The sequence below is a fragment of the Anser anser genome (genome assembly GCF_964211835.1).
Source record: "Anser anser genome assembly, chromosome: 3".
Lineage (NCBI taxonomy): Eukaryota > Metazoa > Chordata > Aves > Anseriformes > Anatidae > Anser > Anser anser.
Window position 1 is genome coordinate 66,227,328 of NC_139722.1, and position 16,914 is coordinate 66,244,241.

Below are 16,914 nucleotides of genomic sequence, written 5' to 3' on the forward strand. Positions count from 1 at the left end.
GCATTTCTCTGACAGGGTGAAAGTCAATCCTACATTTTTAAACTAAATACGTAACTAAAAAAAGCAACTCTAAAACAATTTTTGGTATCTCTACCAGCTCCTTTTCCTAGCTCTATTCAAAGAGCAAGTCCCAGTGAGGACTCAGACAAATTCCATTAGATCTTTTTTTGTTGTTGTTGCAGTTCATTTAACAGACAGGTTGCATTGCTTATAATTAAGGCTGTCTGAAGCTTTTCATCATATAACCATTTATCTCACTGTTTGCTTTTTCCAAGAATCTGTTGCTCAGTTTAACATTCCCCATATCACATAAATGCCTTACAATCAATTTTCTTTGGAACACCTCTTTGCCCTAAATGTGACGTTGTCACCATTCGTGCCTGCTCTACAACACACAGCAAAGTGGAACCTCTTCACAGGGTACTGCTAGATTAGTCAGAAGCAGCAAAGAGAAGTTCAAATACTTATCTTCCAAGATGAAACATTTCAAAAGATGGGACAGGTAAGAGAGTTGCTTTTTTTATTAAGAGACGTTGTCACCTTAGGAGATTCTACACTGGAACACAGCTCGTTTGTGTCACATGTCAGACTTGACGTGCTTAGAGAGCTTTTTGAGAGGAATGCGTAATTAGCACAGCTGAAAGCAAGTTTTTATTTACCTCCCTTCTGGGTGAAACTCAAAACTCTGTATCTTACCATTTGTAAGAGAAGGGCAGAAAGACTATTTAGCCTGACTGAACTGCTCCTCTCATGTTTATTTATCACCCATTATGAACTTTTTTGACAATTTGATATTCACCTACTTTAGGCCACAAGACGTATCACACATTCTAGCAGTACACCCACATTAAACTTGGGCAGTTATTTCCCACCTATACCATACAGCACTCATTTGTTTCCAGTACAGCTATGTTTCCTGCATACCTTTTTGTTTAGAATAAACAAACAAACCTGCCAGAACTTGTAAAGCAAACAAACTGAATTGCTTTAATGGGGAACCCACCTAACAGAGACAAAACCCAGCAGTTGTGTTTTCCTTTCCACTCAACTAATATTTACAAGAAATGCTTTTACTTTGCTTTGTAAGGACAAGAAAGTAAGAATTGCAAAGCAGTGGATCACTGGAGTTTCCTTCTGTGTAACATACTTTTACACTGAGCTGCAAACATATTAATATTGATGCTTTCAACACAAAACTAGGGCACATTATTGAAAGATTGAAATGCAGACTTTAAACTCATACACTCTAAAAAATATTTTAAAAAATAAAAAATATATGTCTATGGGTGATGTGATTTATGAACAGTTCAAGTGCAGGTTACTGTTAGATAACTTTTAAAGTAAATTATTACCACAAGGGAAACTATTCTTAACACACAGAGAAACATTTCTGTAGTGTGAACAAGAAATCTTGTGTTTCCTTCTTAAAAACACAAAAAATCCAGTTATTAGAATTGCATTTCACTGTCAGACTGATTTTAATTAAATGGAAGTTACTTTTTTGACACTGTTTTACCATGAACTCAGTAAGGCCACAGGCCCCGTAAAGTGACATGACAACGAAATGAAAGGTGGCACACCTGGAATACACACGTTCATTTCTCTCTGAGGACGTTTGACCAGTAACATACAGATGGGGCTGACAGAAGACTTTGGTACAAACATGCAGTACTAACCAGAAGAACGAGTTACCAGATTCATAGTGGTTATCACCCTGCTTCTGAGCTCGCACAGTCAGGTCAAAGTTTGAGCCTGCATTAGGCCAGGAGAAATAGAACATCCCAGAGTTCAGTATTTTCTTCAAGGCAGTAACACGCTCCTCTTCCTTTGTTTCTTCCTGGAGAGGACAGAAATCTGTTGCAGTAATTTTGTAAACTTCAGCGTCCAGGATTTTTCCCACCGACGAACAGCCTGTCACCAGGACCAGAAAGTGCAGCCGAGTGTTACCTAGAAGGCGATAAGTTACAGAAGGGTTACAGGAGGACACAGGCTTTGTCATTTCCAATCAGTCTTGTCATATGTAATGCTGACAGGGCTCCAGCAGAGGACAGTATCTCTGCTTCAGGAAAAAGAAAAAAAAAAAAGACAAACCACAAGCACATCACCAATGCTCATTTACATTTCCAAGTTCCTTTTGACTGCAGGTAAATGACCAAATTTGCATAATAATCCACATATTTTTACATTTCTATCCTTTGCTGTATTAGAGTGCATTTTTCCCCACTTAGGGCGAGCTCTGTATTGGATCACTACTCAAAATCAGATTTCACCCCCTGGAGAATGTACACTTTTCACTGGATTTGATTCAAGGAAAAGATAAGAACTCTGATCAATTATGAGATAAAGTGTGAACCTCCCTATGTATCTTTCAATTGACTTCTGAATTTTAAAGATATCAAGCACTCAAATTTCTTACTGGTTTCCTCTGAAGCTGGCTGTTTTCAGCCATTCAAAAAGTTTCAGTATTATCAGTTCTTGAGATTTTACTTTTTTGTGTCACAAAGCAGAGTGTATGTGATTAGATGACAACCTCAAGCATCATTAGAAACAATTCTAGCTCTCACGGTTGTGAAGGAAAGCATGAAATCACGAAGCAGCTGAACTCCAGAGCCCCAGAACTAAAAGACAAATTTTGAAGTTTGAGAACACCACCACCATCAGATTTCTAGTACACAGAGGGATTTCAACCTCTGTTCATTCTCCTTGAAATGATAAATAATTAAGAAGCAGCAGAACAATTGTTCTTACAACACTAGTTTTACTTGGAAGAAACTATTTGATTCCTCCGCCAATCTCCCCATGGCAAGGGGGCTGGAATTAGATGATTGTTCAGGTCCCTTCCAAGCCAAACCATTCTGTGATACACTTGAACTGGTCTCGTACAGAGACAATGCCATCCTACAGAGCCAATGCCACCCCAACGCTCTCCAGTCAGTAAGAAAAGGTAGGAGTGAGCCAAGATTTATTGCTTTACTAAAGCAGAAACAAGGTCTGACCTGCCAATAGCCTGTCACTGTGCCCTAAGGGCACGCTTTGTAGGACTGCTTTTCAACACTCCTCAGTGGAAAAAGTCCAAAACCACAGACCAGCTCTCACGCAACAACTAGTTTGTTCCTGAAACATCAGCAGGGGAGCCCTTGCTTCCAGATCGCACAGTGGGCTACAGAAACTGAAGTCGGGGTGGTTTTCAGCAGGGCCAGAGTATTTGTGTAGGCACTTGGGGCTGGGACAGCAGGACAGGGTGGGAGGTTAGACCTTATTCATTCTCTTCTGCTGACTTCGGTTTTGCATTTGCTTCAGCCCAGTGTAGGTGGTGTTTATCAAAAAGCTTTGTTCACCACATTTCTTTCTGTAACAAGGGTTTGCTGTGTTCTCCTTTCTGAGGGTTTTAAAGCCCATCTTCTAGACCTTTCTAGATGACACAGTAGCAGAGGGTTAGAAATACTTATAACCTGATAGTTTTTTCCTCCTTTGCATATGAATGTACATAATTACAATGGATTAAGTTGATGACTACATCAGTTATCACAGTGTTAGTTCATATCTTCATACCATCTCTTGCAGCCAATAGCTTTTGTGACTGGTGAAACCCTGCAATACTCATTTGGAAAAAATGTATAGAAACATTATTAATATCCTTTACTATCAGTCAGCTTGAGGGATAGAAAACCACTAGGGTCAGACCTGAAGAGCTGTCTGGCTGGGATGCTGAGACAAAGAGTACAAGCACTTGCACTGGCTTCAGCGACCTTTTCTAGAGGATTCAGAAGAGAATGAGAGGGAAAGTCAACATTAAAATAACCAATAAGTACTAAAATTTAGTACTGGTGGGCTCATTATCTGTGGTTCTGTCCTTCAAGGAGCTTGTAACCAGAGGGAAATAACTGGGTCTAAATAAAGCAATTCCTTAGTTTAGGAAGGCAGTGTAGGAAAAAAGCACAGCATGAGGGAAAAGATGATCAAATCTATATGTAGTATTGCCTTACCTAGAAGCTTGCTAATCCCTGGCAGAGACTCTAGACTCTTTTCACTGCCTCCTCCACTTATTTACTCACTCTCCAAAAGGGAGTCACATTTACGCATGCAGAGGTCCAGCATCTCTCCTCCCCCAAACCACTAGCTACTGAGCTCAAAAATAGAAATCACAGCTAAGGAGCTGCCGCATTGTCCCCGATGCGTGAGGAGACTGGCAGCTTTCTGAAGCTGTGACAGTCTTTCCTGCCACCGTGTAGTAGCCCCTTACTTCCACAGAATAACTCCATCTGCAGTACTTGGAAAGGAGTAGCAAATTATGGAGAAGCCTTCATCCTTCACGTACTTTTCATGACACCTTAGAACAGCGACAGGCTGGCAAAGGAGTGCAGTGTTATGTCTCACACTTACATCCTAGAACATTAAAGAAAAACGGGGCAAAATTAATGCTACCAAAACACTATTCAGCTATCCATCTTCTAACCACGTCTCCATCAAAACCTAAGAAATTACTTATCACTAAGCTACGCAGCTGTACACAGCAAAATACAGTTTTCCTCTGTACTTCCTTCTTCGCCAGCACCTCAGTTTATATATGGGGGTCTCTTCTTTCAATCCCAAATCTGTTTTTCCTCACACTTTCTCGCCCCTGTGTCTCTCTCCCTTTGACTCAAGCTGCCAATGTTTTTAAATATACTGATAACTGCATTGGACAAGTTTGTGATGGAAATGATAACCAAGCTACAGCCATTCATGGTTTCACTTAGGCGTTTTCTCAGCTTGAAAATGCTATTCCAAAGGAAAAACAGAACTATTACATATCCAAACAGTACCTCGTATGGCAGAAACTTAACATTCCCAGACGTAAGACAGATGCTTCTGCTTATTGCTAGTCACTGAAAGTCTGATTATCATTGTGGATATACTAAAACAAACAAACAAAAACAAACAAACAAACCACAATCCTTTTACATCTAAACTTAAACTTTAAAAAGCCAATGTGGTTTCTTTTCTGGTATGTAAACATCAACAGGCCATAAGATTTCCTGTTGAAAAATAACTACTTAACATGGAAACAGAAGTATCAACCACAACCCTACCTAAATGCATTTAAATTTACAAGGAGAAATTGCTCCAACCAGGACAGATGCTGTTACTGGTGTAAGTAACTTTTACAAGAAGCAAAATAAAATTGATTTTCTAAGAATTGCAGATGCTAAGTTCTTGGGTAATTGTTCATTCAATGGAGGGAATATAACATTTTTAGCTGACAGGAATTTACTGAAAAATTCTTTTAGTTCCTACACAATTCATTTTTATTATCCAGTAAATCTCACAAAAGAATGCAAGAAGTTGCATTCCTGGCTTACTAAACCCTCCCCCACAAAAATCTCCTGCTCTCAACACAACACGAAATTTCCTACGGTATAAGGATTTGTGAGGCCACAGCATGAGAAAGAGAGGATTTTTTAAAAGAATTGGTTTTGCTGAGCTAACTATGAAAATATCACAATTTTAATAAAATCGAAATACCCAGACATTCCTTAAAGCAAAAAGGTATTTCTCCTTAAAACAGCCAAGACTATTCCATTAATTCCTGCAGCCTTAACTTTTTCAAAACTGCAGCTCACTACCAATACATTAAAAATATTACTGAAGTTTCCAGTGAAACTGTTCTTATGCAAGTAGCACTTGAAGTCCCATACTAACACCAGTCACTATGAAAATACTTCAGACGGTCCAGTCAGATCCACCTGGCAGCAGCATTATAAAGCACATTATGGGACTACAACCCTTGAAAGGAGTTAAACAGTATGCAGGGTATTTATGCTTGTTCTGTCCAAAACATCAATAGCTAAATGGATTTAAAAAAGAAAAGGGGGGGCGGGGAGACAACTTTTAATCAAATTTAACCAAGGCTTCCTACTCTCAGGAGCTCCCTGCATATCTGGACTAGGAGACAGACCAAACTCCAGTCTTATTTCTTAGAACAGAAGCCCACAACTGTTATCCCAAAAAAAGTAACTAAGTATACTGGGAGGAAAATTATGGTAATTTTTCCTTGATGTCAACGTGCCGTACAGTAGCAGAAAGCATGCTGCATTCAGCTGACAGCTGCAAAGTGCACGATAAATGGGACCAGCACTAAGGTCAATGAAAAGCATCCCAGAAAACTTTTTTCCTGTGAAGTGCTCAAGGCTCCAGGTGTGGCTCCTACCCTTGACTTTGTACCAACAATCATATCAGCTGTGGACTCTACTATGTCCTCACCTTAGAAACCAAATATCTTTTCTTTAAAAAAAAGAAAAAAACCAACACCTTTTACAAGTAATTTAATATACAGTCCTACTTTTTATTAGCTTTTCTAAACTTTCCCGTAGATGAAAGTGATTTAGGAACATAAGAATTGCAACAGAAGATCACGACTGTAGAAATGTCTCTTGTTTCCTTGGGATACTATCTTGAATGTTTTAAAGAAATCTCTGAAAAGATATCGGAGCAAGAAGTGAAGTGTTCCTTAGTGCCCATTCTTTCCGTAGCAATACACCTATGAAAAAGCAGGATCTACTGAAAGTGCTGAAGAAAAAAAAAATGTTTAAAACTTATTTATGGATCAAATCTTGATCTCAGATACATGGATATAAATGTTCGTGTATTGTGACCAAGATCATTATTTTGCCCTGTTACAGCTATAAATCACCGCTATCATCTGTAAAGAACCCTTTCAAAGAAATATTAGAAATGTACTGTTCGCAGCAATACGCACTGAATGCCCTTTTATTGGGTTGCGCAAGGGAGGCAGAAGAGGGAGAATATTTGGCAGAGAAACAAGACGAAAATAACTTGTATCCTTTCTTCTTTTCTAAAAGCTCTTGTGAAGCCAACTGCCTTAATGGAAGTTCAGCAAGCCTGCCACAGGAAATGCAGTTCTGGTACGTCACACCTACAATAATAAGCTGCAGTTTCTGTATTTAACCTGTCTACATGACTCCAGACAATTGTTTCCCCTGCAGTTTATGGGATGACTTTAGAGCTGCCCGTTATGAGCTACAGGGAAAAGGCAATATCCAATTCTTATTTTGTCCTTTTTAACTGTCAATATTTCACTCGACTGCCTTTTCCTTTTATAAATGAATCCACTCCAATTTTTATTCCTTCTCCATTCCAACAGTCATGCCATTTCCTTATGTTCCCTCGGCATGTTCCATTTCCAGTGCATTTCATCTTCACTCCCCACATATCTCCACTTCACTTTATAGTCCACTGAAAAACAGTTTTCAAAGGTATTTACGCCTCTCATCTCCCTTCAAAATTAGCCACAGAGTGAAGCAGAGGATCTGATTCTAAGCAACAGGCTGAAAATCTCTGAGGAAATCTATAGCAGAATCATAAAAAGAACCAAGATTTTCCAAACTACAGTTTTAGCCTCAAAGACGCTCTTTCTCCCTCTCCTAAGTAAAATTATATATTAGGAAATGATTAAAAGGAATAGAAAACAGGTACTTAGTTGTCCTTTTTTGCTTTGAGAATTCTTCCTTTAGACCATCAAACACATTGTATGCACAAAAGCAAGAGTATATACAGCCAAGTTAATTCAGAGCACCTCCCCAAATACAGCAGCTGTATTAAACTAAGCAACCTACATGGTGATGTTGCCAAAATACTACTTTATATACGAACCTGTTCCTGACATCACAGTGTTTAAAGCAAATGCTGCAAAGTCAGCTCTTAACACTTTGCTTAAAATGTATTTGCCACTGCAAGATCTTCTTTGGCAGCAAAATCTTGGCTGGGATACAGCTCCGAAACACTGTACAATTCATCCTGCTGCCATCCATCTCACAAAAGAAAGCAGAAGAACTTAGTGAGTCATGTTAACAGACATAAGTACATAGAAGTGAATGTTATCACTGCTGGGAAACATTAACTTTGTGAGTCAGCTTCACATATTTCATCTACTTTCTTGTGAAAAGCATGATCTATTCTGGCACGCTTACAATGTGATTTATTTGGATTCCTAAGTAGCGATATTTACAGATTAATTGAAGTGCTCAGAGACATCTTTCATGTCTTGAAAAAGTCTCCCCTTCTGCTCTACAAATATGCTCTTTTAATATCCCTGTGGAATGTACTTATACAAATATTTTCAGTTAATTTATTACTTGTGATCTGCAGGTTTCCAGCTGTAAAAAAAACAATAGAGATACTTCTGAACAAAATGTATCTGATAACTGATGGTCAGTGAAGAGCTGGCCGATTATGCCCTTGTTTGCATAGAATATATTACCTAAGAAAGCAAAAAGTTATATTACATACATTTTTGGTAGTGTTAATCTTTTACGTAAGCAACAGCTAAAAGGATGGCGTATACTTACGGGCAAGATGGAAAAACTAACTGAGACTGTGAAAAAAATGGGCTACTTCTTTACTGGTCAAATAGCAGGCAGGCAATCATCTGTGCTTTTTTAAACATGTTCGGCAGCTGAAAATCTTTGCTTACCTTTGCTTACCATTACAGCATGACCCTCCTGACTTTTCACTCAGTCAAAATTAGGAGTTGACCTCCAGCAGTAAACTTTTTTTTTTTTCTATCATCCAATTACCAATACAATTTTAAACAATCCTTTCCAAAGGAAGTCCTGTACCAGGACTTGTAATTTAACAGTAGGACAAGACAAAGGTACAGTGACAGAGCTCAGAGATGAAAAAAACTCACTCTTCACAGGCACTGAAGTTAAGCAGGTGTTGTTCAAAAAGAAGTAAGGACATGGCAACACAGAAATAGGAGAAAAGAAGAAAAGATAAGGCTGAGTATATTTCATATCCCAACTGAAATAATTCACATTCTAATATGAAGACTAAAACCAGATATATTTAGTTCCCATCACGTACAAGAAACTACTCTCATTTGTAGCTTGAAGAGCTTGACTTCAATAGCTGCATTCCTTTGCTATTACAACAGGATTAATTAGACTACTATGAGGAAAAACAGGTCCAAGTGCCAAGAAAAAACAAACACAAATCCTCCATTTTTAATTGCATTAACAAATTGATATACATCTCCATAGAAATGCCTAATTAATTCCACAAGAAACGAAACAAACAAAAAGCCCACATTCATTTAAAAGACTAGATGGGCCTAGAGTTTTAAATTACGACACAGAAATCTTTCAGACTGCAGCCACCTCTTCAGATCAATCTTGCATCATATTCCTTGAGCCATAAAATGGTAGGTAAGCTATAAAAAGATACACTTACATGTACTGGTCTAAATAAGCCAGTGCTTACACCTCCATTGCCTTCCGCAGATTCCTTGATTAAGCACTAAGTTATATGAAAATCAGTCTTGTCATTTCTCCAAGTCAAAATTAAGGTTTACTCTAAGACCACGAGATCAAGTCTTATACAGCTTTCCTTAATGAACACAGAAAATGTTTGAACTATACCATGTTTTAATACCACTAACCTTTTGTTTTAATGCATCCTTTTCATCAGTGGATTTGATGTCTGCTGTGCAAGGTACTATTACCTTCGAATCAGTGACTGCAGTCCTGTGCCTAAAACATGCTATTTCCATTAAAATTCCTGTAGGCAGCGTAATAGCAAAACCTCTGCTAAATCAAGATTCCCAAACTGTACAGAAAATTAAAGTAATGACAATAAATATTCCTTACTATTCCTTACTAGTTGAAGTTCAAGGACTGCTTCTGCAAATCTTTTTCCATGTGAATTACACAATTAAAGGCAATTGGGCATTATAGCAAAGACTAGAAATCTGCAGTTTCAGATGGCAATGATTAATCACTGTTTAAATATGATCCTTCAAAAAAAAAAAGTGAGAAATCAGTTTGCCTTGGATGATTGCAGTAAAAAAAAAAGACAGACAATTATCTTCAGGCAGCTAAGAATGTCAGACAAAACAAAAGCAAAAAAAAAAATCCAAAAATGCTTAGACTATCACTTGGCAGTATGCTTTTGGCACAGCATAGAAAAAGAAGTAGATCTTTTCCAGACTACGCATAACAAGCTGCAATTAGCTTTGAAATGTTAAGGAACTGGACAACTTTAGCCATTTGGTGCTACAGCATGCCAGCACTGTCTGGACATTTTTATAATCTTAGTCATACAGATGGTCACTTACCACATTTAAGCTGAAGCTCTCCTAAACAGCCATAAGCATCCATGAGTTTTTCATATTGTCCTTTAATTGCATCCTTTTCTTCTGGAGCTAAGATACAAAACAAAAGACAGCAAACCTTAGTGTTCTGGTCCTTATCAAATTTTAAGATTGCTATAGTCTACACCAATCCATCCCAGCTGATCTCAGTCAGAAAAATAATTACATTAGTAGAGTTAAAATGCTGCAAGAACACAGCATGTGTTGTTTTAATGCTTAAGAACGTTAAAAAGCAATGGGACAGAAGCATATAGCCTCTCCTCCCACCAACCTAGAAAAAAGAAGGGCACGCACTACTTTTCCAGGACACATAATTATTAGTAATGCCCTAATTCTACGGTGGAGATGTTAGCAGATGCCACGCTAGTTTCACAATGTGTAAAGGAATGTATACATATATTTAAACTTTACACTGTTCAAAAACAAGAGCAACAACAAAAAAATTGTCTGGCCATGAACTAAAATATATCTTTTCCTGATGTACAAAAAGAGACGGTTTCTGTTTCCAGATTCTCACAGCATAATTTCAAACAGAATCAGAATCTTTTATGCAAGATAACATAATCTGATGTAGGCAAATCGGATGCTGATTTCTAGAGGAACTAAACTTATATCTCAATCAAGTAAGAACTAACTGTTTAAAAATAAATAAATAAAATTAGAGGATCAAATGCTGTTGTAAGATTTGTGTATTTCTGCAATAAATGACTTCAATGGGCACAAGCTGAACACTTAGATTGACTGAGTATTAAGCCAGAATATGCCCCAAGCTCGTCACTGCTACTTTAGGGAAAAATCAAGTACTTCCTGAACCAGTAAGCCTGCATTTTGTATATATTTCCTAATGAGGAGCAAATTTAGCCTCATGAATGAATAAAACAAGACTGTGACCCTCAAACGTCCGTTTACTCCTTGACTGCAAATAAACAGACACATGGTTCTTTCACAGGTTAGCTAATGCTTTAAAATCTTATGCTCCTTGCAAACTTCAGCAGTTAAAAAAACTTAAAACCCCCTGGCCGACAAATGACAAGCTGAACTGCTCGAAGTGGATGAGAGAAAATAAAGCAGCAGACTTTTCTTTATGAACGTCAAGAGGCAAAGTAGCTCAGTGAGAAGCATGGAAAAGAAATAAGTATCTCATCTCTCTCTGACATTTTGAAGTGAAGGCAAGGACGCTTCCACTTGCACAATTCCTGTAGTCCTTAGTAGAGGCAACCCCCAGAGGAAATGAAAACGCATTTGTCTCTTGTTTTTGCATCTGTGTTGAATAAGGAAGAGTTGTTAATTCTTTTCTCAATTTTATTTTTGCCACCAGGCTTTCACAATCTATTTTGCTTTCTTACAAACACTGAGTGAATCACACAAATCCAGCAAAATGTTGATACCACACACACCAGTGAAGTAAAACATAAGCAACAGGAAGCAAATAAAGGGATTTTTATTGTTTAATGTAAACCTCTGGAGAGCAACAGTTTAAATATTCAATAACAGCATCTCTTAAGAGCTGAGACTCTGAAAGCTCACTTCAGACAAAACTTCTGCAACAACAGTTAAGATAGAGTGTCTCATCAAAAAATAAAAAAAGATTGTCAGGCCTTTCTTGTGTATTAAAAAAAAGACAAAAAGAGGTTAAAAAAGTAATGTCTCTCTGTCATATTCAGTAACTAGAAAAAAAAGCAGCAAAAAGATACTGATATTTTTCTTAAATTTGTTCTCCTCTTTCAAACTCTATAGTTTGAAAGAAAAAAAGAAAAAGCATACACTGAATTCTTGCTCCAAACATTCCACCTTTAGGAAGAAATAGGGAATGACAGAAATAGTGAGAGATTTAGATCTCAGACTGATGCAGGACCTTGCAAACCTTCAGACTAGACACAACCTGAAAGCATTTAAGAGACATCTTGAAAGCACAGCGATACTCTTCAAAATAAAATTACGAGTTGGAAAGCTGGCCATTAACATGCCTGGTAACCACATGATCCAAAAGAACAGAATTTGTGGAAATAAGCAACACAAAAGTCATGCAGCTAATGGCAAGAAGCACCTGACACTGGCATGTACAGAAGCCACCAAAGTTTCCTCGGTCAAGCCAGCAGCATCACACGCACATCAGCTCTTGGCACGGCAGTTCTCCAAGGGCAGACAAACAAACAGCTGGGTTTTGCCGACAGCTGTACAGGAACAGGCTGTGTCCTGGGCAGACCAGTTAAAAGAGGATTTACCAGCCCAGCAGCATCAGTCAGGGCATCAGTAGCAGAGGAGCTTCCTGAAAGAGAGGAGCAGGCTCCCAATGCAAAGCTCTGGGAGGACTCTGGGCTCTGCTGCCTCTCTTTCTGGCTGGCTAACAACTCACCAAAATTTATACCATATAGCAAATCCTGTTATTTTTTCTGGGTTCATTTTGCTCCTAAACCAATTTGGATTCAGAAACCAAAGAAGGGTCAAAGGGATCTTCCCCCGACCACCTCTGTGTGCCCCCTGGAGAACAGCGCGCTCCTCAGGCCTCACCCAGCAAGCAGACAGCCCACAATATGTTACTGCGCAGAGACCAAACTTTTGTGTGGAAAAAAAACCATAATCTGTTATAGAAACTGAAGACTGCGGTCCCATTATACACCCAGGTGCTTCACAAACTCCTGAGATGCACTTTGATCGCTGCCCTTCTGCTTGGGCCAGGGCCCAGGCCCCGCGCAGCAGGGGTCAGGCACAGTGCCCCCCCGGCACAACCTCCAAAATGGCTCCTCGAGGTCTGGGGGGCTCGTTCCTCCCTCATGCCCCCCAGCTCGGCCTGGTCTCACTCTGTGCCCTGGTGGTGGGCAGGTCAGAGCACGGTGCCTTCCCTCCAAGTGCTGGGGAGCCCTAGATGGATCCGCACGTATCCCAGCCCATCTTCGTCTTTTTGGAGGGAGGAGGAGGAATCCCCAACAACCACTATAAAAAATGATACACTGAAAGGATGGCCAAAGCGTGACTTTAAAGAACATTGCAGATGACTTGTGCCAATGTCATACCTTATTATTAAAGAGAACTATTTAAAAATCTTTAAAATTTCTTAAAGGAATCTAAAGTTTCACCAAAACCTGGCCTTAAGCATCTCCTAGACTATTTGCAAGCAATGCTAGGACAATAGAGACAGCATCAGAAAGCAAGTGACTAGAAACAGAACAAAGCTAGCCTATGTGCTATTGCCTTCACTGAACAAAGATCAGAGGTAAGGGGAAAAAATACTACAGAAGGATTGTTGATACACAGGGAGAATATAAAGCATATTGGACAAGGCTGAACAATATTGTAAACACTGCCTTAGTGACAACATTTGACAGCTGGGTATGTCCAAAGACAAAGGTCTTTTCTAATCAGTAACAAAAAAATTATTTATGTGTTTTTCTGTTGAAGTTTCCATTGGCAGAGTTTTCATTCTGTAAGGGCTCTCACAAAAGGCCTGAAATGCAGAGGCAAGGAGTGCTGTCTGCCTAAAAACCTAGGACAAATAATGGAAGTCTAACTACATTCTACTCACAGGTAAAATCCTTCCTTTTTCAAACAAGAAAGATGGAAATATATATATATATTGTTAGTGGAAGTAGGTGCTACAGAAGTTATTGAAATTTACCATGAAGATGTCTACTTGGAGGACAAGTTGAGTTTTCCAAATACATGGTGCATTTGTTTATTGCTTAATAATGGCTTCAGGTACTACAGAGTACACCTGGTAATTACCAAACTTCGCTAAAAGCTTCCCACTGATACTTTTTAGCAATCTTTCCTTCCACTAAACATATAATTGAGTATCCACCCTTCTGCACTAATTGCAACTGTGTTGTATGTTCATAACAGCGTTAGAGAACTGCACACAGTGTGCATTCCTCAAGCGCTTTTTTAATGTTAATTATTTAAAATCTCCTGATGTAAATTATATATAAGGTTAGCATCTTAGGTGAAATTATTAACTCTTGCAAAACAAAAGGTGCACAATAATTCAATAAAAACAAGCTATAATAAACTCAGCTGAAAGTGACCTTTTTCCAAGCGTAAAATGTTTCAGAGCCAAAGGAAAACACCACGAGACGACATATACCTGCTATCCAAGTGTGACTTCCTGCTTAGACAGGCTGCAAATTCGATTTAATGGCTAGCAGGAACTGGCCAGGCATATGCAGTTTCCTTTATCCAGCCCTTCCTTAGGGTTCATCTCCTGGGCTTCAGCAGGAACCACAAAGGCTCTCAGACACGCCGTGCCCAGGAAGCTCCGTGACTGCAGGAAGGGGGCAGAAAGGTACCACCAGCCCAAGCCGAACATTAAGGACAGACATAGAAACACCTACAACTTCCAGGTAAAACCACAGAAAGAGCTCTTTAATAAAAAAAAGCCTGGGACTGGTTTACAGATGCTGGCTCTCCCCTCTTTCTTTAGCCTGACTCTGGAAATATTTAGACACCTGCTTAGCCGTAGGTACAGCCTTGCATACATGCTCTGAACTGTTTGTAAGTATTTGTAGAACCCAATTGGATTGACGTGACAAGGGTATCAAGGAGCTTGTTTCCTTTATTTGTGCTTCCTTCAGCATTTTGGTGACAGGTGTGAATTTTTATGAGAAAGAATAAATGCATAATCAAACAAGTTTGATACACAAAAACACTTGAGAAAAAAAATATATACACTATGTCCAGCATAATAACCTAGAAATATGTTCAACGTCTGGTGTTATATGAGTTCAGATCATTAACTTGCTTCCAGCTTCTGTTTTCTGTCATCCTCAGACAAACCCAAAGCACTTTGTTGTATTTTCATTTACGTTCATAGTCTTTCACTGCTGAAGTCTTCCCATTCATATCCAATCCAAGCCATGTAGGCATTGTGCAAGTCAGGCTGGATTATGTAATAGCACATACATCAAGCAATATAGGGTTGGGAAGAAGTCTGTGGGCAGAGTTAGAGTTAAGAGAGTCTGGATATTCAAAATGTTAAGCAATATTTTTTACCATATATATTTCCTAGAAAGTGTATTGCCTTTTTGAAAACATTGCAAACAAATCAAAAAAGGAGCATTTTGAAAAGGTTGGTTCACCAGCTTTCTATATTAGATGGAAAACACTGTTTCTAGTAAGGGATTATATTTTCATACCTGTATATTAATATATTTATTCACAGCCAAAGAAGAAAGGGTTTAAAAAAAAAAAAAAAAGGTTTGTACTGGCCACTCCTGTGGTCTGCAGGCAGTCAAGAACATAGAGATAAGTCTCTAAGTCATTTCCCTAGAACCTGACCATGTGGTTCCTGTTATATATCACATATATTAACACAGAAACACTGACAGTGTAACCCAGAAAAGCAAGGCTTCTGTCAAGTAGATTATTTCTACTGCACGGTTTGTAGGAATCCACAAACAGGAAAAGTTTGAACACCACTAAACCACAGAAAAAATTATATTTTTTTTTCTTTTTAAAAATTGTAGTAAGTTTTAGAAATACAAATATAATAAGGAGACTAGTTATATAAATATCCTGGCATAAGAGTAAAATGAGTCATGCTGTGGGGCTCATTGTTTTTGATAGCACACAGAAATATATTCACAATATGTTTGCACAAGTATTAATGTTTGATTTCAAAAACCCCGCTCAGTGACATATTTGTACATATAATTACAAAACTAAAACTAATTGTAAACATCGAATGTACACACAGCACAGAAACGGCTTTCTGTACAATAAAGATCCGTAGGTAAATACCTGCCACTTCCTGGTTTTGCATCCCTGCTCCGCAAGGCTATGCCCTGATTTCCCCCCGCCCTAGCAGGGAACCACACAGCTCTACCTGCAACCAGGCTGCAGGGGAGGCACGGGGCTGCTCTGTGGAGCACTCCTCTTGACTGCATTTCACCTGCTATAATAAAGTTAAATACCTATATTTTCAGCACTTTAGCTTTAGTATAAAGTTCAGTTCATTTATGAAGTGTTAAAACTGTAACGTGTTGAAAGTAGCACAGCATTTTGAATCTATATTCCCCCTTGTGTAAGCAAAAGCTTCTAAATCAATGACAATTTTTCCTCAATCTTCACGACTGTAAGTTTCTTCTGTAACAGAAGCTACTTATTGATGTTCTAGTTCAGCGAATTCCTGGAAGAATTGTTTACGCTGTCACCCATCCTTCTGGACAGGACTAAAGCCTTAGGGTTGCAAAATAAAGCCTCTTGCAAAATGTACTTTTAAATGCAAAACAGCAAGTTTTACCTTACAGTGTCATCATGAGAAGAGGAAGGGAAAAAACCTACCGTCCTTAAAAATACTGTTTAACTGAAAATTGTGTGGCCATCATATTGCATCACTATTCAGAAATGTTAATCTTCTACTGAGGTGTTTTATGGCCAGTAACAACCCAAAGCCAGTCAAAACAGAATTCGTGTTGTTTCTGTTGTCACCCTGGCTGTGGAGTTTCCTCTTTGCAATTCTTGTAAATTTACCATCACAATACCTACTGCTGTTTTTCCCTCCTTTTCTGGTCCTTTGCTTCATAAAGAGAAGAAATGAATTAAACAGGCTCAACTGGATAAACTAGCTCTTCCTACAATACAGGAACAAACCCAGGCAGGAAGAGAAACCAGATGAATTAAAATGACAAAGCTATTAACATGGAGTAGGTTGGGTGCCAATGCATAAATGATTACAGTTATCTCAAGGGGTGACATTGGACTTTCAAAAGGCATGAGAAACAAGCCTTTACACTAGCCACCATACAGACCATTACTTCAAAATTCATGTA

General features: G+C 38.6%; 1 protein-coding gene across 4 annotated transcripts in view; it reads right to left on the reverse strand.

The window, feature by feature from the left end:
• Positions 1–16,914, reverse strand: part of SYNJ2 (synaptojanin 2) — a 64,612-nt gene that overhangs the window by 45,618 nt on the left and 2,080 nt on the right. The window contains exons 2-3 of one of the 4 annotated variants that reach the window (XM_083827736.1): positions 10,115–10,201; positions 1,677–1,947 (exon numbers count right to left, since the gene is read on the reverse strand). In XM_083827736.1, coding sequence (XP_083683862.1) covers positions 1,677–1,947; positions 10,115–10,201 — 358 coding nt within the window. Of the gene's footprint in view, positions 1–1,676; positions 1,948–7,653; positions 7,812–9,439; positions 10,079–10,114; positions 10,202–16,914 lie in introns of those variants that run through there. The other 3 variants (XM_083827739.1, XM_083827738.1, XM_083827737.1) reach the window with 3 other exon arrangements.